The sequence below is a fragment of the Triturus cristatus genome, chromosome 4_2 (genome assembly GCF_964204655.1).
Source record: "Triturus cristatus chromosome 4_2, aTriCri1.1, whole genome shotgun sequence".
NCBI classification, from domain to species: Eukaryota; Metazoa; Chordata; class Amphibia; order Caudata; family Salamandridae; genus Triturus; species Triturus cristatus.
This window is the reverse complement of record NC_140586.1, coordinates 264,820,735-264,846,145: the sequence shown is the minus strand read 5'-3', so window position 1 is coordinate 264,846,145 and position 25,411 is coordinate 264,820,735. Positions and strand designations below refer to the sequence as shown.

The following is a 25,411-nucleotide window of genomic DNA, read 5'->3' as shown; positions in this document are numbered from 1 at the left end:
CTTTCAGTGTTGACACAAGACTTTGGTGGTAAGCAAAGGCCTTGTGCATATTTCTCGGCGGTTTTGGACAATGTCGCCAGAGCACTTCCCAGTTGTCTGAGGGCTGCAGCGGCAGTGGCTATAGCAATCAGACAATCGGAAGGGCTAGTCCTGAATACGGATCTGACAGTGATGGTGCCTCATGCTGTGGACGTATTATTAAACAGGACACAGACGCAGCACTTAACTAGTGCGTGTCTTACAGGGTACGAATTGACCCTGTTTGCACCTCATATAACGATCAAAAGATGTGTTAATTTGAACCCTGCCACGTTGTTACCCCTCCCTTCGGGAGACGGTGGACAAGACATACATGATTGTATCTTTCGAACTGAAGAAGAAACCAAGGGCTGGATAGATCTAACTGACACCCCACTATCTGATGCCCAAGGAGAATTGTACGTTGATGGGTCCTGTTTTAGATTACCGGATGGTACGACAGCTGCGGCTTATGCGATCACTACCCTGCAAACGGTAGTCGAGGCAGCAAAGATACCATACCGGTCGGCCCAGGCGGCCGAATTGGTTGCATTATTCAGGGCCTGCGAGTTGGGGAAAGGCTTAAGGCTAAATGTCTACACCGATAGCCAGTACGCGTTCGGTGTAGCACATAGCTTCGGGAGGTTATGGGCGGAAAGAGGATTCTTGACATCTCATGGCGAGAAAATAAAGAATGGACCATTAGTTGAACGATTACTAGCCGCATTAACATTGCCTAAGACCTTGGCCATAGTCAAATGCAGTGCACACAAGGTTATAGTTGATGATGTGGGGAGGGGAAATTTCTTTGCGGATAGAATCGCCAAGGAAACAGCCCAGTCTGACACCACTTCCATGTTTGTAGTAACAAGAATGATAGAAGCAGGGGTTTTTAACAACACCATAGATAGTGTAAAAGAGCTACAAAAGGAAGTGACCCCGGAAGAATTGACATACTGGCGAGAACAGGTGGGGAGGCTTGATGAGAATGGATGTTGGACTGACTTGTCAGAGAGATGTCGATGGTTACTGCCAAACGCATTTGTAAATGCGGTAGTAACCATGGCACACGGACCTTCGCTTGTGGGAGTTCAGGGCATCTGTGCAACATTGGATCCTGTCTGGTATAATGTTAATATCCATAAGACGGCTAGGAACTTGGTCCAGCACTGCATGATTTGTCTCCAGCATAATACTGGGGTTAGTATTCCCGTCCTGGCGGGTAATTTTGCGCCACCCACTCTGCCTTTTGAAGTACTCCAAATGGATTACATACAGCTAGAGCGAGTTAACAATCTGAAATACGTGCTAGTGGTGATTTGTACTTTTAGTAAATGGGTGGAGGCGTATCCCACAAAGGAAAATACTGCCCTGGCAACTGCGAAAGCTCTGGTAAAAGAGTTTTTTCCTCGATATGGGTTGCCACGGGTGATTTGGAGTGACAACGGGACACATTTCAATGCTAACTTAGTTAAGTATGTATGCAAGGGTCTGTCCATCCAGCAGAAGTTTCACGCAGCCCGACATCCTCAGTCAGCGGGCCTGGTTGAGAAATATAATGGGATTCTGAAGTTGAAACTGGCTAAACTTCAGGACACGACAGGATTAAAATGGCCTGATCTCCTGCCCCTGGCCCTGTTGTCCGTGAGAACTACTCCCCATTCCCGGAGCGGTATCTCCCCTTATGAAGTAATTTTTGGCAGACCTGCCAACGTGTGGGGAGTACCCCGGCCCAAATCCTTCAGGGACATTGACCATCCTATGTTGACTGACTATTTGTATGCTTTGACTAAAGATCTCCATTCCATTCATCAACAGATATCTGCCGTACTGCAGCCCCTGCCGGAGGGTCCTGGACACAGCGTAGAACCTGGACAGTGGGTCTTGGTTCGAAACTACCAACGAAAGTCGAGTTTGGATCCACGCTGGTCCCGGCCGTACCAGGTGCTCCTGGCCACGCGAACGGCGGTGAAAGTCGAGGGGAAGCAGCACTGGATCCATATCTCCCATCTTAAGAGAGTTCCCCTCCCGTTGCCCAGGGAGCAGCTTGACCAGGAGGAAGGCCTGCCAACTCAGGGCGAACCCAGCACTAGAGAACCACTTTCCCTGGACACCCGCAGAGAGGTTGACGGGCGAGGGGAGAGTGCTGTGAGCTTGGAAACCCCTTTTTGTGGCCACCCAATTGCCCAAAGCGAGGCATCTGGTCGGGAGCCCAGCTCCTCGTCTGACCCCACTGTGCCCGTTTTGTTTGTGAATCCTGAAACCCCTGGTCGGGATCGATATCACCTGCGGCCCCGGAAATAGAGAATCCCAGGTCTAGCCTTGGCGAGTGAAGTTGGAGGCCTCGGCAAAAGACCTGAGGATTGGTAGAACACTGGACTGAACTCGTTGAGAGCATGGAACTTTCAGTAAAGCTCTGTTCAGAACGAAGATAGAGACATTGATCGGTTGGTGGGGGCCCAGGTGGAGTTTCTTTCCAACAAGGGTTGCGTCAAGTGCGACCCCAACACGAGAAGTTTTTTTTATCTTTTTACCTTTTTGGTTTCTCTGAACGATAGGAGTCTGCCTGTGAGGCTCTATACGGACACAGGAAAGAAGCACCCTCCGGCAGGTCGGACTGCTTGTAGCCCCCTTTTCCCGAGATTATATTGGACTTTTAGTGAGAAAATGTACCCTTTTGCTCGTTTTGTCCCTGAAGAAGGGCGTCCCATAGTACCCCGTACCATTCCCCCGCATTTGCCAATGTTCTCCTCATGGAGTTTGCGTGTTAAAATTGTTTTCATTTCTATACTGATTGTATCATTTGTACTATGCTTAGGTTTGTTTATATATCTAGAGTTCCGCCATCCTGTACACACCTTGATAGTGTCTACCCCTGCTCCTAAGGAACATCATTTCCAGACCTTTGCCCCTCATAAGGAAAGGCACCGACAGACATATGTACATAATGCCTTCATTGAGATGCTGCACCAGACTCATAGTTCCACGAATGTTACTGATTGTTGGGTCTGTGGTCTCCTCCCGTCAGTGATGCATAAGCAAGATTTGTTTATATCAATGCCCTTATCTTATTTAGGTAGTTGCGAAGCCTGATTCAAAATGTTATCCATGCTATATGAACACTACACTATAGATGAACGTCGATTCTCAGAGAAGGATTATGCCTTGATTCTAGCCTATATAGAGAAACACCAAGGTTTTACTCCTAATGCTGAGGGAACGGATGGTACCCTTGATCCTACCGCCTGCATGAACGTGTACACTGATCATGAAAATGATACCTGGTTGAGGGATGAAGTATTGGATTTCATGACTTTTAACTTTACTGAGTATTTCAAGTATTTCCAGGAGCGAAATGTCTCAGATGAGAAAATCATTCCGGTCCCGGTACTGAATACATCCTCCTCCTTCTGCGTGCAGGGTACTGGACATTTATTTGTAGGTTATAGTAGATGTAATTACACTTATAGACTGCAGACGTTCAGTAGTCCCCCAACGCTCACCCCTCCCAATGTTTATTTTGTGTGCGGTGAAAACGCATACACTTGGCTACCCAGAGGATGGGCAGGTAGGTGTTACTTATCTTTCCTTTACCCACCGGTCTACATAGCTCCTTCTGATTATCATAAGTCTCATTCCTTAAATCGGCGGAGCCTGAAAGCTGAAACCGCCAGTAATGATGCCACTGACCAGACTGACACTCCAGCCCAACAATTCGTTGATATCATAAAAGGGGTGTTGCCCATATGGGGACCCATACTCACTAGTAAAGAAATTAGGAGGCTATCTAGAGTGGTGGAAGGGGTGGTTAATACTACTGCAGGAATATTAACTAATATCACAGTGGAGCTCCAGGCGACCCAGCTTGTGACCCTTCAAAATCGTCTTGTTTTAGATGTTATCCTAGCTGATCGCGGAGGAGCTTGTAGAGTCATCGGCAGTTCCTGTTGTGTATATATACCTGACTCCGCCCCTTCTGTCCATTTAGCCATCCAGAAACTGCATCGGCTAGCCTCTGAAATTCACACCGAGACTGGTACTTGGTCTTTGTCCGGGTGGTTTTGGGATTTGGTGACCACCTGGGGATGGAAGTTATTCATGATTCTTTTGGGAATAGTAGGGTTCATTTTCACCTGCTGCCTCTGTCTACAGTGCGGGCCTGCTTGTTGTGCATATTGCGCTACTCAGGTTCGCCGATCCATCCCTAGGCCCAAGCCCATCCAAACCAGAATAGATACCCAGCGGGCTCAGAAGGAGATGCATGAATTAATGCAGATCGATGAGGGTATTTTTGAAGACTGACCCCGTTATTAGCTATGCTGCGCTAAAGGGCCGTTCTGAGGTATTCAAGTCACTATGGTATGATTAGCGCAGTATATCTAATGATAGTATGATTAGTTATGGTGTATTCAAAGGTTCGAAATCCCCATATGTTTAGCACGACAAAAAGGGCCGAGAACCGAACCGCCTCCATCTTGGATTGCGGCTCTTTCGCTTGGGAATCACATGGTCTCTTCCGCACACCCTCTGCTCCCCCCTTTTCATGCATTTATTAGGAGACAGGCTGAGTTGCTGAGAAGCAAGGTCACATCTGCTAAAAGGGAGTATCAAGCAAATTCCTCTAGACCTGGGACGAGAAGGGAGTCACCCTTTCGACCTTCTCTGTAAAGATAGTAACCCTTTGTATGTGTAACCGAAACTAGAAATAGGCATGAGCTCATTAGGAGCGCCAGGACTAACTGGTACTTTTCCACGTATAAGGTTTTGTATACTGTACTGATATTGTATAAAAGTGTGTTACTGTCAAGGAGCCAGCAGTCTTCCTCGGCGCACCTGATGGGTGAGGATCGACGAGGCTCCTCTATATAGAGTTCTGTGGTGGCTAATAAACGTTTGAACCTTCCACGTTGCCAACTGCTCCTTATTTTTACTTAATATTGCGGGCCAGTGGTAAGTGTGGCCCTTGGAATAATTATTAGGACGCAACAACTCACATCATCATACCGCACCTCAGGAAGCTTCACTGACTCCCCATTCACAAACGTAGCCAGTTCTAACTTTTCACACACACAAAGCCCTACACAACGCAGGATCAGAATACCTGAACAGCCACATACACTTTCACAAACCCACCAGACACATCCTTTCTGCCTCACTCTCACTTGCACACATTCCTCGCTTCCACAAAAGCAAAACTGGAGGCCAATCATTCTCCTACATCACACCCAGGACATGGAACGACCTACATCAACACATCAGAGCCTCCTCCTCACTTCTTGAGTTCCGCAATAAGCGAAAGACCTGGCTCTTTGTATTAGCACCTTGGGGACCACAAATCTACACACCTATGCAAGCGCCTGGATGCCCTCTCGGGTGATTAATGCAATATACAAATCAATATAGCATACCACAACATTTCTACAGTTGTTTCCACACAAATACATATATAATCCGATGCTATTTACTTGTTATGCTTCGCATAGCCATACAACATCCCTTTAAAAAGACTGACCTATTGGTATTGCCAATGCTTGTTTTTACTATTTACAATTTTTAAGGAAAAAAGTCAAAACGATTGGCTTTATCAATGCTTGCAGAAATGCAGGGGGAAATTACACATTGCAGTGTACCGCGCAGTCGGTGTGCACATCCTGTATGAACACTTTCTGCAAAGACAGCAACCCTGCTCCCATAAAAAAAGACCATACTTCACCAAAGCACTTCACTTCCTGAAGCTGAAATCTGGTTACGGCTTAGCCTTATTATCTTTTTACCATTATAAGCCCTTAACTCGCACATATTTAAGTCAGACAAAACCCTATCCAAAGTACTTAGGAGAGATATGTGAGAAAAAGAAGCAGCTGTTTCGCCCCCTAGCCTTCCTGACATGCACATTGACATGTTACACTCACCAGTCGGAACAATTTAAAGAAATCAACGTTCGCGTAGAAGACATCTTCTATGCGCTGCAGCCTCTGCTGAGAGAGCACGCACAGCGCGTTCTGCACCGACTGCATCCCCCGCCGGCTTGTGAAGATGATGAAGCGGTCCAGGAGGGTCTGGCTGCAGGCGATGTCCTTCAGGGCCAAGTCGGGCACTCCAAAGGCAAACTGCATTCAAGAGGGTGACAGCGCTGGTTACTTTACTTTACCAACTAGATACTAAATAACAGCAACTAAACCAGCATCATTACTTTATCAGTTTCAGTTTCAGTTTAAATCTTTATTCGACTATCAAAAGAGGTAGCCATAAAAGTACAAACATATTAAATACAATCACAATTATTAAAATCATTTAATTTCTTACATTATATCGAGACATATTCTCATGTTACTAGGCTTCAAAAATAGACATGACATTATTATTGCTTTAAAGGAAATCAGCTACGGAGTTAATAAAATCAATTCAATTCTTTTATACTATAGTGGGATAATTTTCCTCGCATTAATTGATTTCAAGATGAACAGGGCAATGTTATAACATATCAAGGGGTCACCTAGTGTCATTAGAAATTTCATTGCTACTTTATGACCTAGTGTTTTGGGCGACAAGCAATGGTTTAAGATAAAAACACATAAAATTCTGATAAAAATTACAAAACAAAATAAAGTGCAATGTGCTTTGTTTATTTTTGTTATCGTACTGAAATGGTACCTCATCAGATGGATGGGTCCACATTTTTAGAAATGCTACAAGGTGATGAACAGTGCCACATCTCAATCTTAGTAGCACAAAACGGTGCTGGACATTGGTCACATATGACAAATAATTGTTAGCACCCTCCTCTAAGCTATACGATTTGTACAAGGCGACAGTAGATTTCTCCTGCTCACCCTTTGATCTCAGATCCAACCTATATTGAAAATAGGAGTCTCTGATCTCCTTCTTTGTATGGGACAATATTTTTGATGTCTCTGATCATACTGATATTTTATACAAAATTTCTAAAGAGGAATTAATATATAGTAGCCACAGAAATTTTAGTGCATCATGCAAATTAAGACAATCTAAAATAATCGATTTAGTAAAAGCGGTTTCTTGCCTTTTCCAAATTGAGTCCCACAATAACAGTGGTCTAACCAATAGGAGATCTTCTAAAAACTGGAGACCGACCTCGTGATGTGCAATAGTGTTTGCAGCAGATGGCGGTAAATATAACAAACGTTTTAAGAAAGAATTTTCTTTCATTTGCAGTACTATGCTTTTACATGGCCCCAAAGCCCTGCCCCGTAAAGGGCTATACTTGCTCCTTTAGCTTTATATATTGCTACCATCTCATTAATTGGTTGGTTCCCTAATTTGGAAGAAAATTTAAAAATTCCCTGGATTGCCCAGCTCATTTTAGATCTAGTGTTTAAAATATGTTAGGAACAAGTGCAGTTATCCGAAAATAAAATACCAAGATAGCAAAAGGAATTAACAGTATTAATTGGGGTATTCTCAATAAAAAAGGTTTTGGGGGGTTTTTGGTTTATGCCCGCAGATCATGGTATATGTTTTGGATTTATTAATTACAATTTTCCTTTGCGTCATAAATGCTGAAAATGCGTCAATCAGTCTCTGGAGGCCTACCGAAGTTCTTGCTAGGAGTACAGCGTCGTCCGCATATAATAAAATGGGTATCGGACAACCTGTCACCCTTGGGCCATCGGCCTGAATTGTCTGAAAATGGTTAATAAAAAGAGAGAATAGTATTGGTGCTAACAGGCATCCTTGCCAAATCCCCACCCCACTTTAAATTTGGATGAACATTCCCCCTGGGGGCCAAAACGCACTTGGCTAGTTAAATTCTCGTACAGACGAGAGAGAAACCCAATAATCGCCCTTGGTGATCCCATAGAGATCAGGGTTGGCCAGAGTAAATTATGATCCACCAGATCAAATGCACTACTTACATGGGCAAAGCATAAATATATGGTACCTGCCTTGTCATAGTATACTTGCCGATAAGTAGCTCTAGGTTAGTGCATTGCTCAATGGTCCCAAGTCGTGTCCTGAACCCATACTGCACTGGGGTTAAAACCGAGTACTCGAATGCCCATTCCTCGAGTATTAACAGCAAAACCCTGATCATCACTTTCAAGGCAGTATCTGAGAGTGAGATTGGACGATAATTTCCAGCGTCTGTTTTATCCCCATTTTAGGACTCGCCAGTTCATGCGCTGCTTCGCCTTGGCGAGATCTATTGTCGTTGCTTTTGTGTCCAGCTTTTCTGGAAGCGGGGTTGGTGTCCGCCCTGTGTCCCTTAGGCCCCGCCCATCCGGACTGGAGATTTAGCTCGCTCATGCTCGCGCACGGCGTCTCTTCAGACCATGCGTGTTTATTTTTGCATCGCGCTTTCAGGTGAAACCACGATGCATATAAACAAGCTGCAGACACGCGCGATGGTGCTCGCTAACTTCTTCCCCTGCTAACACCGGAGCTGCAGCAGGTCAGGTCTGTCAGGTGCGCCAAGGAAATAATGTCTCCAATTACAGGAATGGAGCTCTGGACCGACCGACACGGCGTGTCGTTAACCCTTGGTGCGCCGGAGGGGTTGCTGCAGCGTGCAGTACTGTACCTTTCAGGACTGGAGCCCGGTCCAGCAACGCTGGCAGGTGCCCAAGAAGAAGGCTTCTCGCAGACTAGGCAGCAACGCTTCCCGGCATCCGTCTCCCTGGGAAACCCTCGTCTCGCATCTTCTTATGGCGCTAGCTTAATTCCTCACAAAATATGCTGTAAACGCTGCAGGGGTGACACCTGTCTCAAACGAGCAAAGCGGCCGGCTTCTTAATGGGCATATGTGTGCCATTCTTTATGCTGTAGAAATTCTCCTAGGCCAGCGGAACCTTGCAGTCTATACTTTCCCTTCGCTTATCACTGAAAAAAGCTTACAATAATGTCTGACAAAGACATCTATTGTTTTTATGAGTTTTATACAGCGCAAACTAGACCCGAAGGTATCAGAGCACTTTACATGAGAACCAGTTACATTACAGACGGACAAATTAATTTCTTGTTAGACACGGGAGATAAGTGATTTGCACAGAATCACAAGATGTATAGGGTCCCTGCCAAGACTCAAACCCATTCCTCAGCTTCAAGGTCAACCGCCTTGGCCATTAGACCACATCCTCTTCCCTTATATCTTTTTGTTACAAATCAGTACTTGAAATGGAAAAATAGAAGTGCAGGTACTCTGTAACAGAGTACCTGCTTGTTTCTGAGAAGTGCTGGTACTCTCCAAATAAAAGCATTACGTCTCTCTTGAGAAGTGACGGTACTCTCCCTATCAAAATAAAACAAGCATTTGCAATACAATAGGTCTCGCATTTATGCGAGTTTAAGCTATTGGCATTGTAATGACAATGCCTTTTATTTACAAGTTAGTCATTTACAATGCCAATAGCTAAACCTCACGTAAATGCGAGACCTATTGCATTGCAAATGCTTGTTTAAATATGGGTATGATGCTCGACTCTCCCCATGTCTTTGGGATTGTATCAGTGGCAGCTGAGCTAAACACTTGAGTTAAGATGGGTCCCTATAACACAGGGCCAGATTTAAACACGTCAACTGGGATATCATCCGGTCCTGGGGCCCACCCCCCTGCAGTCGCCTGGATTTCCTGGAGGACTTCCTCATTAGTGATATTCAGAGGGAGATGTCTTCCATTCAAACACTCTCATCATCTCCCCGTTATCGTTAAACATTTCTAAGAAATATTTCACCCAGTTATCTGAAGAGACAAAAGAACAGAATTCTGGGATGTTATCACTCTTCAGAAAGGGAGCGTTTACAGTATCCCCAAAAAGTTTCTTGTTCTTGGTTTTTGCAGAGATAACCAGGTTTTCCCATGCCTCAGCCTTGATTATCATTTTCCGGGCGGATATAGCTATTTTGTACTCACACTGTGGGGTTTGGATGGTTAATATGTCTTGTGTTGATTTAGACAAGGCATGTTTTAAGACTTGTAAGGCTTTAGTGCAAGCACCATCGAACCACCCCTTTTTTGTTGCATAAAGGCCCAGGATTCTTTGTTAGAAGTGATTTGATGGAATTTGTGATGTACAGAAATTCTCGGTCACTAATAGTGGGGTGATTTCATCCTGGAGACAGTATGTAATTTCCCTATGATTGGAAACTACTATTTTCCTCATAATTAAGCATGGGTCAACACCCGTCCATTTAATTCAGCCGCTATTTGTCCTAACCGGGTTAATGTGGTTTGCTAAATCAAATACATCATTCCTTTTTCTCCAAAAGAAGAAAGTTAGTTTTAGCAGATTATGATCACTAAATAAAGAGGGTAGAACACTAAGGTTGCCACACATGCAAATGGCAGGGGCGGACACTAATACATGGTCTATAATGGAGTATAGATTTCTCCCTATAAAGGTTGGGGCCAGCGGCAGTGCGTCCATTAGGGCGCTGGGGCGTTGCCCCACTACACAATCAGTGCTGGTGTGTGACTAAATTAACTTAAACAATTTAAGTTAATTTAACTTACTCCAGGGTCACTGCCACTCAAATTCGAATAATTAATCCGATGGCCCGGCGGGTCACGGGGCCACGCCCGAGGCAGTCAGGTGACAACAAGCGCGCAATGGCTGGCTCAGCCTCTGAAGGGGGTGGGGCACCCGTGCACGCACTGCAGGCACAACATGCTGCAAGGGTCAGTGGTGGTGGAGGTGTAGCGCAGCAGCAACTTGAGAGTGCGCATGTTCGGTTTTGGGCTGATCATTTTTCCGATCAGTCCGAAGATGCGCAGTCTAGCCTGCTCATTAGGAGACTGAGGGTTTCATGCCGCAGCCCCCGGTCTCCTAATGAGCGGGGAGTATCCCCTACTCAAGCCAATCATGTTAGATTGGCTCGCAGTCCTGAGCTTTGGGCATTGAGCGTGGGCACTTTGTAACCAAGCTGGTCCAATCACTATCATGGCTTATGAAGCCATTCAGACAGTGATTGGCCATTTCTACGTTGCAGGCGCAAGCGTGACTGGTCCGTGACGTCACGTCGGAGCACACTGCGCCACACAGACACTTCGTGTGTACTATATTCCAGTCTTCTGTAGGTGAGGGTGTTGTTGTTCCGTCTTTCAGGCATCAAAGTAGTATTCTTTCTTTGCGCCATTTGTTGGATTTAGGGTGCGCCATAATCCATAAGCGTTTTGGTTTGTTGGCGCAGTCCTGACAGTGGGAGAACAGGTGCCACTGTTTGTCAATAGACCCAGCAATTCTCTCACTTGCTGTATTTCTCGTACCCCATATTGGTTACTTTTATGTGTTAAACGGAGACGGAAGAGGTAACCCCAGTGACAGCACAATGTTTATTTAGTAAGTTTCGTTGTATTTGCTGGAGTGTAAGAAAAATTTAGTTCGATGTTGCGGTTGTGCGTAAATTTATTTTTAGAAGCAACTTTTTTTGTGTGGCTCCGGTTCCTACCCAAACACCTCCCCCTTTGCTGATGGAAATGTGGTTTTCACTCAACTGACGGCATTTGCAAAATAAAACGTGTTCAGTGCGTTCAGCTTATTGGTAGTTTGTTTAAAATTCGATCTTTGTATTTGTCTTTATTTTCAGAATAGCGCACATCGGTGATTCCACAAATGCTTTGTTGTTTTTGGTACCCCGCATGCCACAGGTGCCGCAAACATGGCAGGACCTGTTCTCTCTTCAAACCCTTTCCTGCCTTTGCACACGTCTCCCTGGGCACCGCAAACACATATAGGTTTTCATATATGTAAAAGATGAGTTTTAGTTTCCACCATCACTTTACTGTTCGGATACTTCCTTGTTGCTCTGTAAAAGACCGGTAGGAGCCCCTCACTCTAGTGACACATTTTGGTGGACCGCCCGATGTATGGCAGCATTAAGTTAACCGTGAAGATAAATTCCTAGCCCCTGGGACACCTGCTGGGTGGAAAGAATGCATGTATTTTAACGAGCGCTAAAAATAGGCGAAGTTGCAGCCTCCTGCAAGTCCCCAGTGCCACGACTCTGTGTTTCTATGGAAATGTTTCACATATGTGTGAGTAGGTCTAATGAGTGCTGTGTTCCCTGCACGGATGCAGACATGGGACAAGTAGCCCTGGTGTGTACAGCTCAAGGCAGCTTGATGCAGCTGGGAGGCAACAAGGCAAAAGTGATGGGCCACTGTGTTCCCCTGTCAAATTGGCCAGCCTTTTCGTGGCTTTCTGAGCCCTCGTGGACAGGGCAGACACTTTCTTGGCAGGGAAGTAGTAACACTTTCAAGTTTTGCTTTGCCTGATATGAAACATGGCTGACCAAAATCTCTGTACGAGGGATGAACATTCAGGCTTCAATTCGAAATGCCTCCTATAGTGAAAACGTTCGATCTCAGTGAGAACAGGACCAGATGCCGCGTGTGAATCACAACAGTAACATGTTTTTTCTAACCCCTTCGCTGCTTCTGTCGGCCAATGGCCGTCGCGAGCACTACCTCCATAGTGCTGCGCACGTCCGTTGACCGACGCGGCCCCGCCCACTTGATCAATAAGCAGATAAGCGGTTAAGGAGAAGTTCCAGTTGATCAATACGCAATAAGATTTGTGACATCTACTATGCTCAGAAGAAAAGACCAGTTGATACCAATTTCAACTTGGAACCGATCATTGGCATCAAATTGTTTTAGTTGTTATTTTTATTTCACCAATAAAATATACCCGTTTAATTCAGTAGGACATGAATAGGTTCGGGTAGATCAACTCATACATTGTAACTAGATGAAACAAAAGCCATTTGTAACTGGTCTGTCCAATATAGTAGTAAAAAAACAATTTATTTAGAGATTCGTGCTTAGAAAAATTACCATTATTTAATCTATTGTTTAATAGTTGAATCTAACTCATTTGTGGGCATTACCAAAGTAGATACATAAGAAAACTAAGACAGAGGGAGATAAAGTGATTTGCCCAGGGTTACACAATGTGATGGGAAGGGAGCCAGGATTAGAACTCATTTCTTCTAGTTATACTATCTACAACTGCCACAGGCTGACACTTAGCGACTTGACAATATACTCGGGAGAATCTAGGTTTAATTGAAACCTCACTAGTGATATTCAGTTTAATCCTGAGCAAGTGCATGTGTCTGCACTTTGTAGTTGGGTATTGAAGATTATCTCAAACAGAAATGCAGTGCAGTTATGTGATTTCAGAATATAGCAATCATCGTGGATTGATGTCAAAACTAACTGGTGACCAAAGTGTAATACAAAAGCTCAGCAGCATGATTTAACACTTTACGGCATTTAGAAAACTGCTGGAAAATGCACCATTTGTCCACTCTTTTTTCAAATTTTTCTAGGGGGTAGAACCCCCGGTAACAGCCCGTAAGTGCAGTATGACAATAACTTTTTGCCTCACCAGTTTCAAATGTCACCAGCCGCCACTGGTTGGGGATAAATCCCCGTTCGGACCACAGCCCTCCCTAAGAAGTTGAAAATCATATTTAGTGATCATCTGATTTAGTGCTTCCCCATAGTCGTTATGACAAAAGTGATCATTTCCCTCTCCATCCTCATATATGTGGCCACATGCCTTGTTGTTGGATACTCCGCATGCCTGTAGATTAAAATCTCCAGCCCACAATAAAACATACTCTGTATTAATTGGAGATAAAAAAAGATTCTAGACCATGATCAAGAGCTGTTACCACATTGTGTACAATCAAAGAGATTATTGTAGAAGTTTACAATTATTAGGTCTTCCCCTCCCCCCCCCTTTTTACTTAACCACAACATTTGTGTGGGGGAGCCCACAGATGCAACCTTTTTGACATTGATGGATATTTTATTGGAGATAAGTGTTTGTAGTCCCGCTTTTGCTCGTCCGGCTTGTGATCTTATAGCTACTAAGAAGTGTGAGGAATATCCTTCCACGTGTACCGGACTTACACACCAAGGGGTATATTCACAAGAACGTGTGATAACTACCGCAAGAGTAGCCTAACGCAACTCTCAACATCGCAGCCCATCGCGGGAAAATAACCCTGTGTCAACGTGGAATTCACAACAAGGCAGTACCATGCGATAGTCTGCCTAAACCACGGACAATGTGCGCGAATCAACCCCCTCGATGGAGATAAAAACACAAACCATAACACAGAAAACCTGCGATGGGCCAAAGTGCGATGAGGAAATCAGCGATAAGCAGCGCCAGGCCTGCAACACACACTTGGCAGGTGGGAAAAATAAAAGTAGAAAAAACACCCAAACACAAACTGACCAACACCCGAGCACCATGGAGCCAGCCGGAGCAGGCGCAGAGGATGAGCGCAACCCCACAAGCACCCCGGACGATCAGCCCGGGACCTCGGGGACAGGGAAGGGCAAGGACAAGAAGAAGAAGAAGAGGAAGAAAAAAGTTCAGTACGCAGGCGAATAGGATCATAGTCACGGAGGTGAGCGAACACCATCAACAACTGTTCATCACCTCCAACGTGTCATTGGGCACCAAAAATGGAATATGGCGGGACATCGTGGACAAGGTGAATGCATCATTGACATCATCCGTGATTCACCTCCAGGATCAGGGTTGACCAGCTGTATCGAGGAGACCCCACCTACCACCAAAACCACCCAGCAGGAGGCACCCATGGCCCAGCAGTCTCCCATGACCCCCAGAAACAACACACTGACTTCCAACGCTGTGTGTTGGAGGCCCAGAGGGAGACGGCTGAGCAGGTGCGGTGGGGTTCGACCTCATGGCCACCAAACTGGACGCCATCCATGGGTGTCTAGGCCCGCTCCATGGTCTCCAACGAGCCCTGACTGACATCGCTGGAGTCCTGACACGGAGAGAAGAACACCTGCCCGCTCAGAGGGGCACCAACGATACCAGCCGTGAGCTGGCACACATGTGGAGGCTCATGGAGGACATGGTGCAGATGGAGGCAGAAAGGATAGCAGCCACCACTGTACATCAGTGAAATGTAGCTGGGATCTACCATGCACTGCAGATCATCATCATGGCATTGCTGCCACAAGGCGTGGCACAGATGAATGCTGCTGCCCCCACACCATCCTCATCTCCGCCCCCTGGTGTGCCATTGCCTCACAGTGCGGCAGACATATCCACTCCGGCACCTGATGTGTCAGTGGCACACAGTGCCTCAGACGGTACTGCAACACCCACAGGTGGGGCAGAGCACACATCCAGGGACGAGGACGTGGATGGGTTTGTGATCAGGAGGCACTAGCTTTCATTTCCGCCACCTGTCTGTTTCTGCTTGGTGCCGTACGTGGCCTCATGACCTTCCACTGACCCCTGATACACTCCGATGCACTCACCTTGGACAGCGACATGGACTGCCATATCCTGTTTGATGACCAATGACACAGCGACCAGACTGCGGACTGTACCCTTCCTCTTCCGCAGTACTTGTCATCCCCGGATGGACTCTGGCTGGCCCTTCACGGGCCCATATTGTGTAGTGTGCTCGGCATTGCCCTGTACCGCTCCAGCTGCAGAAGTGCACTGGATGTGCAATAAACATCCAGTGATGCCCTGCTGTGTCATGTTTTTCATCATTCATGTATGAATGTGTGGATGAATGTAGGGACAGTGATTTCCCTTGCGTCAATTATGCTCATCCTGTGGGATGCCAGTCAGAGGTTGCTACACTGCATATTGTGTACCGGGTCCCGTGAACACTACAACAGGGACACATGCATCAGTCATGTCCGGACATGGACTGAACCATGCCCAGAGCCCACGAGTCATTTTTGCAGGTCCTGCGCTGGTCCGGCGTACAGCAGGCCAGACCACTCTGCTTACGCTCTGAGGGGGGGCCCTCATTGCTACCCATCGCAGGCATACTTGCTGGTGGTGTGCAGGTCACTGGTCTAGTTGTCCGCATGTCACACCTACTCCCTGATGGCAGGTTTGCACGCACACCACACCCATCCGGCACAGGCGTCACAGGCCATGTGACTCCGCCAACATAAGGGGCCGACGACGTCACATTCCCCTCTGCCGGTGGTGACTGGATGACAGACGCTCCACGGTTCTCAATCATAAAGGGCCCATGAGTTGTTGCGCACAGGGTTAGTGGTACCCGAGGCCTTGCGGCCGTCACAGGCCTACCACCATGTGGCGCTGACTGGGGTTGCACAGGGTTAGTGGCACCCGAGGCCTTGCGGCCGTCATGGGCCTACCACCACGTGGCGCTGACTGGGGTTGCACAGGGTTAGTGGAACCCGGAGCATTGCGGCTGGCACAGGCACCCTGCCACGGGACGGTGACTTTGGGTGCACTGAATCAGTGGCAGCTTAAGCTGCTGAGCGGGTGTGCAGCCTGCGATGATGCCCCGTCCTGGCGGTCCGGACCGCTCAGGTTTTGTGTGCCCTGATGGCCCGCAGTGTAGGCTAGAGCTAGCTGGCAGCGTGGGCCTACCGCCACATGGCGTCGCTTCCGGGATCCCATAGTTAGTGGCACCCACTGGGCTGAGCGGGTGTGCAGCCTGCGATGATGCGGGGGGCACTGGTATGTCCTATGCCATGGAGTAATCAAGACCCAGCACCAAACGTGAGACCTGGTGGCCTGCGGAGCGGGGCTGCAGGGTGCCATGTCCGCGGGCCCTGGGCTTGTAGCGGCACGTGCACAGGGGTCGGTCGGTCGGTCGGTCGGTCGGTCTCTCTCTCTCTCTCTCTCTCTCTCTCTCTCTCTCTCTCTCTCTCTCTCTCTCTCTCTCTCTCTCTCTCTCTCTCTCTCTCTCTCTCTCTCTCTCTCTCTCTCTCTCTCTCTCTCTCTCTCTCTCTCTCTCTCTCTCTCTCTCTCTCTCTCTCTCTCTCTCTCTCTCTCTCTCTCTCTCCCCTCCCTCCCTCCCCCTCTCTTCTTATCTCTCTCTCTCTACCCATCTCATCTTCTCTCTGTCTCTCCCCTTCTCTTCTTCTCTGTCTTTCTCTCTCTCTCCCTCTCTTCTTCTCTCACTCACTCTCTCTCTCCCCTTCTCTTCTCACCTCTCTCTCTCTCTCTCCCTCTCTTCTTATATCTCTCTCTTCCTCTCTCTCTCCTTCGCTCTCTCTCTGTCCTTTGAAGTGCGCAGGACACACCTTCTAATCATGATTTTTGTCTTGCAGGCTGTGGCCTACGGATTGTCCTGAGGGGAGCCACCATGTGTCTTCATTTCAATTCAGTGTTCATGTTAATAAAGTTTAATTTGTTGCTTCGAAAGTGAATGTGTGATGCTCATTTATGTGACGACACATGCATGTCACCAGTTGTGATTGTGCGACATCAAGCGGATTATTTTGTACGTGTTTAGGTGTAGCTGATGTGGCAAGTCTTTGGTTGGGGGGTGCCGGGGAGGGGGGGTCCTGGGGGTGGTGGAGGCGGTTGTTGTTGCCCTTTCGGCTCTCCGGGCTGCATGTTCAGTTGCCCGGGTGCATCTGTTGCCCTTCCGATGCGGCTGTGGGCTGTGCTCCCTTTTGTGGTGCAGACTGTGGTCCGACTTTGCACCAGGTTAGAGCAGGTGTTATTTTCCTGCTGCTAACGTGCCTTATCGCCTGTTTTGTGTTCTTATCACAGTTCTGGCTGGTCGTTGTGAATGTTGTGGAGTGGTGTTGTTGCGGCTTTTAGCACGGGTACGCCTACTCTGCATCTCATTAGCGATAGTTGCGGGGGTCTTCTGTGGCGATGTTTTTTGCGGCTGCTATCACGGGTAAACTGGTGCTGTGCACTGTTAACACCAGCTCGTGATTGGGGCGATAAGTTTATCGCAACTTTGGCTGCGATAAAGTGCCGTAAACTCGGCGATTGCTCCTTATGAATATCGCCCCAGGTTTCTTGTAGACATATAATGTTATAACGAGAAATTGAGTTAACCCAATTAATATTTGTAGCCTTGTTTGCTAGTCCATTCATGTTCCAGGTTGCAAACTCAAACCCTTCTGTAGGGGAACGTTCTACCAGATAGGTGGTTGATACACTATTGGGGGTACTAAAATAGTCTTCACTAATAGTCTTATCGCAATTAGCTACTACCAACAAGTGGATGAAGGATGCCTGCACGGAAAGTGTACGGGCTTTCAGGGATTGCAGCTTTATCTAGTTGGCTATAGAATCACCTGTATAAAAGCCACTCTGGTGATCCCTGGAGTCTCCAGCCCTGCTTTGATCAGTGCGGAGTCATTTGTTATTATCTAGTCTAGTCAGCATTTCATATCTGTTTGTCATTGCAAGTTCCGGGCCACGGGGCGGGTACAAGATTTGGGTGGCCCTCTCTATTGGAAAGTTCAATACACCACTGTGGCATTGATCTAAGCCTTACTTTATTAAATAAAAACAACAAATAATTCTGGTAGACACACAAGAAGATTTCAAAATAATATCAGGCTGGAGTGATGCACATTGAACTATTAAATGCTGTTCTACGTGTGTTGTTGAAATATGTATGACAAATATTAATGCAGTAATGTTGACCTATGCCTTGTGTTATGCCTTAAAAACCAATTTAAAAAAATGTTAAAACAAATAAAAATCAGTTCGGAGTGCTCAACATGATCGCCGTGCCCCTAGGGTATTTCTACATCTTGACATTTGGAGGCAAGAGGGGGGAGACTCGGCAAGCTTTGCAGTAACTTCACCTCAGGAGTGAGATTCGAGACCGACACAACCAGTGATTTAAATGGGCAGGTGCTGTCCAGTACTCAGTTTGTGCACTTCTTTAATTTGAAAGGGAGAGCACCTGAACTTCGCAGCGCTGCTGTAATGTATTTAATGGGAGAGTACGGGCACTTCTGAGGTGCAACCTGGTACTCTAAAATATGGAGAAGCCTGCACTTCTATCTTTCCATTTAAAGTCCTGGATATAACACATTGGTAGGTTAAGAACTCATCCGAACGTGTCCCCAAGGCTGGGATCGCGAAGTCAACAGAAACAAAAATCTAGTCCATCATGCAAAATGGCCAAACTCATTGGTAGGTTAAGAACTCATCCGAACGTGTCCCCAAGGCTGGGATCGCGAGGTCAACAGAAACAAAAATCTAGTCCACACTACAAAATGGCCAGCAAACATTCAAAATAATCACCTCTGACAATCCTCCAAGAACCAGTAAGGTGGAAACAGGGAGCCCCACTTGGAGCAAGATGGCTCTGCCTAACACTTTGATCTGATTAGTCAGCCCCATACTATGACCTCACACGTCCAGTGACATCAGCACTGCAACTGAGCTTGATGGCTAGGCAGAACCAGCCCCACACTCAGGGCGTCATGAACATGGACATCATTTAGGGGTCGCCATGGCTTGTCCTTTGCTACACCTGCCACTGCTTTTGCCACCCCTGGCCTCAGAGGGTATGTAGGAGATATGGGATGAGGTTTTGGGGAACAAATAGAATAAGAAAGCATACAGGGAAGGACGGGAGGGAGAAGGGGATCAATGTAGAAAACCCTACAAAACAAGAAGGATAGATGGGGAGTTGTGGTTTAGATTGAAGGGATGGGTGGATAAACGTATTGATGGATGGGCCCAAAGATGACTGAATATATGGAGAGAACGATTGCTGGATGGAAAGAGAAGAGGATAGAAAGTTGCATAAATGAAGAAAGAATGGAGAGAATGATGGGTGGATGATGGAGAGAAGGACTGATAAGGCCAAGAATGGAGAGTAGATTGAAAGGAAGGGTGGAGAGAGAGCTGGATGTAGTAAAGGAGGATGGTGAGGCTGGAGTGAATGGAGGGAAGGGGGGAAAAAGACAGACAGATAAAAAGATAGAACGGGTAGATGGGGAAAAACGGAAAGAAAGATGGAGAGAAGGAAGGATGGATAGAAGCAAATTAGGTGAAAAATAGAGGAAGGACCAAGGGATGGAAGGATGAAGATAAAAAAAGATGTCCCCTCCCAACATCTTCCTCAAACAAGTGCTGGGTTTACTCGCATCACCAACTCATTCAATACCATTACAGATAATATTCCAAGTGCAGGAATATTATTTTTCTGGCTAAGCTCTTGCCTAAATCACCCCCACACACACACATTAGGTGGTCTTCAAACTGTGGGACAAACTCGCACCCAAAGGAGCCCAAATGAGTGCCTTTGAAGTGCTACCTGATTGCAGAGGCTGACTGGGGCCGGACTCCATCCCTCAGATACCCGTGCAGCCGCACGAGTTGGGCAACACTTGCCATCACTCTAAAAGCACTGAATTCAACCCGCGGCACGGTATGCACCTTTGAAGTGCCCTACCTTGTAGCGAAGGCTAACTGGGGCCCGACTCCATCCCCCAGAGACCTGTGCAGCCGCAGAAGGTGGATAAACACTTCCCATCTCGCTAAAATCATTGAATTCAACCCACGGGCATGAGACGCGCCTTTGAAGGGTTTGAAGTGTGCGAACTGGGGCCAGGCTCCCCAAGAGACCCATGCAGCCGCAAGAGATGGGGAAACTCTTGCCACTGCGCTAAAGGCGCTGATTCAACCCGCGGCGTGGGACGCCCGCGGGTCACGCCCGGGGACATGTACGGGCGAAGAGCGGGCCAAGAGCGGGCCCATCTACACCCGTTCATGGCCGAACGAGGCTGGGCTGGGCCTGCTCCCTTGGTCCTGGTTTCTTTGGTCTCGGCTGATAAATACGGCGTTGGCATTCCGATTCTGTCCTATAATTGGCTGGACTTTTTTTGGGCTTTGAAGTAACTGTGTAAGTTGTCCCTGTTTTGCTGAACTGTAATACTTAGCTTGCTACCTTCACTTCAGTGCTGATCAGTAGGGGCCTTGTGGGTTGAGGCCTGAACTCTTCCATTTTAAGGGGTCTTTTTGGACTTACCTGGCAGTATGGGTAAGCGTAAGATTGGAAGTGCTAAGACAGCAGCAGATAAGACCAGTACCACAAACTGTACCAACATAGACTAATTTCTAGTGTATGCTGTGGGAGTTATTTCAAAAGAATTAGACTTGGCAGGACGTTGCCTATCCCTGGGCATGGCTCTGCTGGGCGATCATGTTGTGACTATTGAGGATATCAAGCTTAGACCGGACAAGGGGCGGGAGCCATTGGAGAAGCATGGTACAAGTATCACCAATACTTTGGGGGGGATATTCACAAGGAGCTATCGCCGAGTTAACGGCACTTTATCGCAGCCAAAGTTGCGATAAATCGATCGCCCCATTCAAAGCTGGTGTTAACAGGCCGCAGCACCAGGTTTACCTGCGATAGAAGCCGTCAAAAACATCACCACAGAAGACCCCCGCAACGATCACTAATGAGATGCAGAGTAGGCGTTCCCGTGCCCAAAGCCGCGGCAACACCACTACACAATATTCACAACAACCAGACAGAACTGCGATAAGAACACGAAACAGGCGATAAGGCGCATTAGCAGCAGGAAAATAACACCTGCTCAGACCTGGTGCTAAGTCGGACCACAGCCTGGACCACCAAAGGGAGATTAGCCCAGAGCCACACCTGAAGAACAACAGATGCACCCGGGCAACTGAACATGCAGCCCGGAGGGCCGAAAGGGAAACAACACCCGCCAAAACCACCCCCAGGACCCCCCCTCCCCGGCACACCCCCCCCGACCAAAGACATGCCACATCAGCTACACCCAATCACGTACAAAATTACCTGCATGATGTCGCAGAATCACAACTGGTGACATGCATGTGTCGTTACAAAAATGAGCATCACACATTCATTTCCGAAGCAACAAGTCAAACTTTATCAAAAAGAACACTGAAATGAAATGAAGACAAATTGCGGCTCCCCTCGGGCCAATCCGTAGGTCACAGCCTGCAAGACAAAAATCATGATGAGAAGGTGTGTCCTACGCACATCAAAGGACAGAGAGAGCGAAGGGGAGAGAGAGGAAGAGAGGGAGAGAGAGAGAGAGAGAGAAGAAGAGAGGGGGAGAGAGAGAGAGAAGAAGAGAGGGGGAGAGAGAGCAAGAGAGCACCACCCCTGCGCACCCAGGCCACACTGTTTACCTGCTGCCACTTGCATTCATGTATTGCAGTCCATTAGGTCACACATCTGAGACAGACCCATCATCTGAATCAGAGTTCAGATACATGTTTGGCACAGTACACACAATTGCACAAGACAACATCGCCTGCCCGCCCACGCACACCCAGACAGAGGCACCCCAGCCCCTCCCGCCGCCCATCGGAGCATGCCCGCCCACGCACACCCAGGCCGCACTGCTCACCTTCCGCCACCGGCGTGCAGACAGGAGGTCCCACCACATGCCGCTGCAAGCCACAAGCCCAGGGCCCGTGGACATGTCACACTCCACACCATGCCACCCTGCTCCGCGGGCCACCCGGTCTCACGTTTGGTGTTGGGTCTTGATTACTCCATGGCAGAGGACATACCAGTGCACCCGGCCTCATCGCAGGCTGCACACCCGCTCAGCCCAATAGGTGCCACCAACTCTGTGATCCCGGAAGTGACGCCACGTGGCGGTAGGCCCGCGCTGCCCGCTGGCTCTGGCCTACACTGCGGTCCAGCAGGGCACACAAAACCTGAGCTGTCCGGACCGCCAAGACGGGGCATCATCGCAGGCTGCACACCCGCTCAGCAGCTCAAGGTGCCCCTAACTCAGTGCACCCAAAGTCACCGACCCGTTGAAGGGTGCCTGTGCCGGCCGCAATGCTCCAGGTGCCACTAACCCTGTGCCACCCCAGTCAGCGCCACCTTGTGGCATGCCCGTGACGGACGCAAGGCCTCGGGTGCCACTAACCCTGTGCACAACTCATGGGTCCTTTATGATTGAGAACCGTGGAGCGTCCGTCATCCAGTCACCACCGCCACAGGCGAATGTGACGTCGTCGGCCCCTTATGTGAGTCACATGGCCTGTGACGCCTGTGCCGGATGGGTGTGGTGTGCGTGCAAAGCTGCCCTCAGGGAGTGGCTGTGACATGCTGACAACTAGACCAGTGACCTGCACATCACCAGCGAGTACGCCTGCGACGGGTAGCAATGAGGGTCCCCCTCAGAGCGTAAGAGGAGTGGTCTGGCCTGCCGTACGTCAGACCAGCGTAGGACCTGCAACAATGACTCGTGGGATCTGGGCGTTGTTCAGTCCATGTCCGGACATGGAAGTGACTGATGGGTGTGTCCCTGTTGTAGTGTTCACCGGACACGGTACACAATATGCAATGTAGCACCCTCTGACTGGCATCCCACAGGATGAGCATCATTGACGCAAGGGACATCACTGTCCCTACATTCACCCACACATTCATACATGAATGATGAACGACATAACACAGCAGCGCGTCACTGGATGTTTATTGCACATGCCGAGCACACTACACAATATGGGCCCGTGGAGGGCCAGCCAGAGTCCATCCGGAGATGACAAGTACTGCGGAAAAGGTTGGGTACAGTCCGCAGTCTGGTCGCCATGTCATTGGTCATCATACAGGATATGGCAGTCCATGTCGCTGTCCAAGGTGAGTGTATCGGAGTGTATCGGGGGTCAGTGGAAGGTCATGGGGCCATGTGCGGCAGGAACAGGCGGAAATGAAAGCTAGTGCCTCCTGATCACAAACCCATCCACGTCCTCGTCCCCGGATGTGTGCTCTGCACCACCTGTGGGTGTTGCAGTACCAGCTGGGGCACTGTGTGCCATTGACACATCAGGGGCCGGAGGAGGGTTGTCGGCCGCACTGTGTGGCAGTGACACATCAGATGCCGGAGTGGATAAGCCTGCCGCACTGTGGGGCACTGACACACCAGGGGGTGGAGTTATGGATGGTGTGGGGTCAGCAGTGTGGGGTCAGCAGCATTTATCAGTGCCACGCCTTGTGGCAGCAATGCTATGATGATAGTCTGCAGGGCATGGTAGTTCCCAGCTACATTTCGCTGATGTACAGCGGTGGCTGCCATCCTTTCCACCTGCATCCGCACCATGTCCTCCATGAGCCATGCATGTGTGCCAGCTCACGGCTGCTATCGCAGGAGCCCCTCTGAGCAGACAGGTGTTCTTCTCTGCACACCAGGACTCCAGCAATGTCAGTCAGGGCTCGTTGGAGGCCCTGGAGCGGGTCTGGAAACCCATGGATGGCGTCTAGTTTGGTAGCCATGAGGTCGAACCCCACCTGCACCTGCTCAGCCGTCTCCCTCTGGGCCTCCAGCACACGGCGTTGGAAGGCCATGTATTGTTCCTGGGGGTCTTGGGAGACTGGCGGGCTGTGGGTGCCTCCTGCTGGGTGGTTTGGGTGGTAGGTGGGGTCTCCTCGATGCAGCTGGTCAGCCCTGATCCTCTAGGTGAGTCGCGTATGATGTCAATAATGTCTAGGAGGGCTTGGGGTCGATGCTGGGGTTGTCCTCGTCATCAGTGAAGAGTGGCTGGGACTGGTCTGCAGGGGGTGTTGACGCTGGCCCTGCAATGTGAACGGGAGATGGTGTATTGCAATGTGTCCACATGTATGTAGCCGCATGGTACATGTTGACATTCAGACAGCATGGCATTGTACATTGTGACAGTCTATGGATCTGGGCGATGACGGTGTGCACTGTGCTCTGCTTGATTGTGCATGTGTGCCATCATGGCCATCTCCTCCCGTCCCCCCAGTACCTGGTGGTCACTCACCCTGTTGCGGTTGTGTTGTGTTGTGTCCTGTCGAGCAGTCCTCAAACAAGAAGGGGGAAGGGAGGGGCTTTAACAATAATAAACTAGCTTAGTACTATTGTAGGTCCAGCATACATGCCCAACAATCAATATTAACAAAAGGGTATGCAGTTCCTGATGATAACGCAGTGTGTGTTAGAATCACTAGGTCCCAAGGTGATGGTGTGAAAACGGTCTGATTGAACGGAGTAGAAAGTACTCCTTCTGGAAAAGAAGACCCTCACACACCCAACAAGCGGGTGTCTTGCTTCATCACCGGGTCTTTGCTCCTTATCGGGCCGGCAGTGCAATGCCCGATCAGGCACCCCGAGGGGTCTTCCTGTCGGAGATCTTTATTTCCAAACGCCGGTGAGTAGGTGTGTGGGGAAAACAGTTAATTAGGATAAATGGTGTAGGTGCAAGTGAAGTGAAGGGTAAGTGTACTAAAACAGGGTAGGTGATCCTCTTCAAACAAATTTAATAAAGTATGGTCAACACCCTGATTAAAAACAATCCGCACATCTCTCACCATTAGGTGTATGAGTAATATGTGCTACAGAAATAAAAGAGGTCAACATGTTTCTTGCCTGGGTTTATATTAAATGGCAATTCTTCAGGACCAATATATACGGCTACCTGCACCTTTTTGGTGGTGGCCACAACCTCTAAGAGGTGTCAATGGTGGCCACACATACAGCACCCTAAAAACGTGTGGTGCCGTGTATACCAAGAACACACAACCCCATTAGGCTGTGGAGACAATGTGGCCAGGGTAGGAATACACTAAAAACTAGTGTCGGTTGCGTTGTAGTAACGTTACCGTAAACCTAAGA

General features: G+C 48.3%; 1 protein-coding gene across 2 annotated transcripts in view; it reads right to left on the bottom strand.

Annotated features, from left to right (window-relative positions):
- Positions 1–25,411, bottom strand: part of ABCA4 (ATP binding cassette subfamily A member 4) — a 1,118,748-nt gene that overhangs the window by 813,070 nt on the left and 280,267 nt on the right. For both annotated transcript variants that reach the window (XM_085601480.1, XM_085601481.1), the window contains exon 7: positions 5,931–6,128. In XM_085601480.1, coding sequence (XP_085457606.1) covers positions 5,931–6,128 — 198 coding nt within the window. The remainder of the gene's footprint in view (positions 1–5,930; positions 6,129–25,411) is intronic.